Genomic DNA, 4,074 nt, shown 5'->3' with positions numbered 1-4,074 from the left:
AAATGAAAGGAGTGACTGGCCATGTTTATTGTCAATAGTGTAATTGTGTAATTACATCGAATGCTTCGTCAAAAGTAGCATGAGACAGAATTCACGACACAAGCGGTTTACAAAATGTTTCGTTAGGCTATAAAAATTGATTATCAAAGAAAACGGCTATGCATGTCACACCCTGGCCTTAGTATTCTGTGTTTTCGTTATTATTTTGGTTAGGCCAGGGGCCTGTTGCACAAAAGTAGAATTAAGACATCCGGGATAAATGACTCAGCTGAGCTCAATGAAGCCAAAACATGTGCGTCCAGGCTTAATTGGTTGCACAAAGACCAAGCCAGGATGAGCAGACACGGATTCATTAAGCCAGGTGAAACCAATCCTGGATAGGTGCGCGCTCATGGCTCACTCAAATAGACCCCGCCACAGATCACAGATTAACTGATTTACCATGGCAACTAGAGCCGCGTACTTTTCCCCGTCGGAAGCACAAATCCTCATGGAGGCATACGAGGAGGTAAAAGATATAATTAAGAAGAAAGGCAACACCGCCACAGTGATAAAGCAAAGAGAAAAAGCGTGGCAAAGTATTGCAGACCGCCTGAATGCGTAAGTAGTGCACAATTACACACTCACCGCTCCTCTGAAACATCGCAATTACAATTCAAATATTTAATTCACATCTCCAAAAACGCAGTTGTACTGTAATTATGAAACGGTTAAATTTTTAATTGAAATGCACTGCAGATATGAGTGAAATTGTGTAAAGTAAGTCCATCACACTGTATAAAGCTATGATAAATTATTATTAAAGCCTTACATTATTATTTAACGTTACTACGCTCAGTACGGTTTAATCTTAGCCGTTGTCCACCGTTTTTTTGTGTTTCTCCTGCTTTCATTAATGTAAAGCTGCTTTGACAGAATGAAACAATTGTGAAAAGTGCTATATAAATAAAATGTAATTGAATAAATAGATGAGCTATAATAATAATCACTTTAATTTATATAGCGCCTTTCAAAGGACCCAAGGTCGGTTGCTCACTGCACTGCAAAAATGTCTTTCTTACTTAGTATTTTTGTCTTGTTTTCAGTAAAAAAAAATATCTAAAAAACATCTTGAATATTTTCTTGAGCAAAATTACCTAGGAAAATAAGCAAAAAAATCTGCCAGTGAAACAATAACTTTTCTAAAATTAAGTGTTTATGGAAAAAGTAAACTTATTTCAAGAGAATTTTTATTATATTGACAGATTTTTTTATTTGCTTGTTATAAGCACACATTTACTTAAAGTTTATATTTTTTGTCTAAACTATACTTATTTTGCTAGGTCATTTAGCAAATCAAGAAAATACATCTTTATTTAAGTTTTTATTTTATTTATTTTTTTACTGAAAACAAGACAAAAATACCAAGTAATTTTTTGCAGTGTGACTCCATTAAATGTGTGTGTGTGTGTGTAGATTAAACATGAACGGGCCAAAACGGACATGGCAGCAGGTCAAAATCAAATACAAGAACATTCTGCAGAATGGTATGGTCCCTGACTAATATTTAACAAAGCACAAGCATATATTGTACCCAGAAGGTGCCTGCTCACACATTGTCTGTACTGTTTTAGCAGTGAAAAAGAATACCCACAGACAAGGCACGGGTGGTGGGTCACCAAAGGCTGACCTTACCCCAGCAGAGGACATGGCCTTGGAGCTAAATAAAGGCAGGCCCGTCTTAGAGGGGATCCCTGGGGGGAAAGAGACGAGCATAGGTTCCTCCCAAGATGCCACCCGCTTCATTCAAGGTATGTCCTTCCATCTCTACATGGGATACAACCACATTCATATTGAATCAATTTGGACTGTCTGACTTTGGTTTACCTATTGCCTTGCAGTGTCTGGCAGCACTGTGTTCCTGTTAGAGCCACCAGCACAAGCACCAGACGATGCTGATCCAGTGAGTACTCCATCAAAGGCATACTGTAGGCCTGGCATGTCTTGTCTACTGGCTTCAATATGAATCCGATTAAATATGATAGGGTGAAGGCCCCAGTGCAGCAGCAACAGCACATGATGGAGACGATGATGATGAGGAGGAGACCATCTCTCTGGATTCCAGAAGGCATGAGGTATCATGGTAAGACTGTGAAAGTACTATTTACTCTACAATGGTGAGGAGTCCTCATCAAAATCAAAAAATCTAATTTCTTTTACAGGACCCAGATGCTATACAGTGGGAAAACCAGCCTGGCAACATAGTGCGTATTAATAAATGGACACCACATCCTGCCAAATTCCAGCTGCGCTAATTGTATTGTGTTCACAGAGCTCACAAGCTATCAGAAAGTTGTATGGCAACCACCTCCGGCGCCAAATAGAACTGGCAGACATAGACATTCAGTACAAGAAGAAAAAGATGGAAAATCTTGCACTGGAGTCCGAAATAAAAAAGAGGACAATTAGGAAACTGGACCTTGAAATAAAAAAACTTGAGAGGGAGGTGAGATATGCCTTCAATGTACACTGTATGCTAACTGTAACACAAATGTATTAATCATTATTTGTATTTCCTCCCCAGCTCCAAGAAGATGACACAGCTCAAAATAAAAATTAGGTATATTCTCGTAAAGTCAAGTGAGCCATGACATATGAGCTCTTATTGTGAGCACACAGGACGGTGGCATCTTTCTAAGGTTTTTTTTATCTTCCCAGCAATCAGTACAACCAAGTCATCGTTATAAGGCATCGCCCTCTTTTGCCCACCCCCCCAGCACCAGGTGTGGCCACTAGCCTATATGAAGGCCCAAAATTGTGTGTTCCTTTCTGCTCTGACAATGGCATGCCCATTCGTGCGAGATGTGGTGGATGAAGAAGCACTTGTGCTGAGGAGAGCCTTCAGGCGAGAAAGGGTCTTCAGGGACCGGTTGGACCCACTGGCCTTCCCTGACGACCATCTATATGAAAGATACAGGTTTTCTGCAGATGGCATCAGGTATCTATGCAGACTACTGGGTCCCAGGATTAAGCACCGCACTGCACGGAGCCATGCACTGAGTGTGGAGCAAATGGTTTGTGTGGACTTGCGCTTTTTTGCTAGTGGAGCCTTCCTGTACTCAGTGGGGGATGCAGAACAGCTGAACAAGACCACAATTTGCCGCACAATAAGGAGTGTGTGTCTGGCTATCAAAGCATTAGCAGATGTCTTCATCTCCTTCCCTGGCCACAGAAGACTCTGTGACATCAAAGAGGAGTTCTATAGGATTGCAGGTAAGAGGATCTACAAATTACAGGACAACTGTTAACACATAGTAGGATAGTCATTACTTTGTGTGACAGGTTTCCCCAATGTCATTGGTGCAGTGGACTGCACACACATAAGGATAAAAGCCCCCTCAGGTGCCCATGAGGCCGATTTTGTGAATAGGAAATCCTTTCACAGCATTAATGTTCAGATGAACATAACTTTTTGATATTGTCCATTGACGAACACTCTGCATTGCCAGTGATGTGCATTGATTGGTGTAATATTCCTCATCTTATGATTTCAGATGGTCTGCAATGCTGACTGTGTGATCAGCAATGTTGTGGCAAAATGGCCTGGCTCAGTCCATGACTCCAGAATCTTTCGGGCCTCTGAAATCTATCAGTGCCTATCACAAGGTAAGCCACACAACCCCTATTTATAACCATCATGGCTGTGTCAAGAATATCACTGTGTTTATGAGGTAGTAATGATGAGATTTTGTGTTGACAGGTGAATTCTCTGGTGTGTTGCTGGGAGACAGGGGTATGGCTGCCAGCCTTTTCTCCTGACACCTTTCACAGACCCCCAGGAAGCACAGCAGGCCTACAACCATGCCCATGCCAGGACCAGGGCCAGAGTTGAAATGACCTTTGGCCTCCTGAAGGCACGCTTTCACTGCCTTCACAAATTAAGGGTCAGCCCTGTTAGGGCATGTGATATTACTGTGGCTTGTGCTGTCCTCCACAATGTGGCCTGCCTGAGGAAGGAGAGGGCCCCCAGAGTGCCACCAGCCATGGACTGGGACAATCCGGCAATCTTCCCTGATGACGACAGTGGTCGGCTGC

The 4,074-nt window shown here is 42.2% G+C and overlaps 2 protein-coding genes across 4 annotated transcripts; both read left to right on the top strand.

The window, feature by feature from the left end:
- The first annotated feature begins 399 nt into the window (after nt 1-399).
- On the top strand, nt 400-2,840 carry LOC124003595. 3 transcript variants are annotated; one of them, XM_046311972.1, is made up of 9 exons: nt 400-600; nt 1,456-1,526; nt 1,614-1,790; nt 1,881-1,942; nt 2,025-2,114; nt 2,202-2,243; nt 2,312-2,485; nt 2,564-2,599; nt 2,698-2,840. In XM_046311972.1, exons 1-8 carry the CDS (start codon nt 443-445, stop codon nt 2,597-2,599), a joined length of 810 nt encoding a protein of 269 aa, XP_046167928.1. In that variant the 5' UTR covers nt 400-442; the 3' UTR covers nt 2,698-2,840. The 3 variants fall into 3 exon arrangements, with proteins under 3 accessions (XP_046167928.1, XP_046167929.1, XP_046167930.1); XM_046311973.1 differs by lacking the exon at nt 2,202-2,243; XM_046311974.1 differs by lacking the exon at nt 1,456-1,526 and having other exon boundaries at nt 463-600.
- Nucleotides 2,781-3,798, top strand: LOC124004118 (putative nuclease HARBI1). The gene is made up of 4 exons (XM_046312913.1): nt 2,781-3,252; nt 3,322-3,437; nt 3,534-3,645; nt 3,740-3,798. Exons 1-4 carry the CDS (start codon nt 2,781-2,783, stop codon nt 3,796-3,798), a joined length of 759 nt encoding a protein of 252 aa, XP_046168869.1.
- Nucleotides 3,799-4,074: the final 276 nt, after the last annotated feature.

This window comes from Oncorhynchus gorbuscha, linkage group LG18 (genome assembly GCF_021184085.1).
Source record: "Oncorhynchus gorbuscha isolate QuinsamMale2020 ecotype Even-year linkage group LG18, OgorEven_v1.0, whole genome shotgun sequence".
In the NCBI taxonomy this organism is placed as follows: domain Eukaryota; kingdom Metazoa; phylum Chordata; class Actinopteri; order Salmoniformes; family Salmonidae; genus Oncorhynchus; species Oncorhynchus gorbuscha.
Note: the sequence above shows the minus strand (reverse complement) of the source record. Positions and strands in the feature narration are given on the sequence as shown.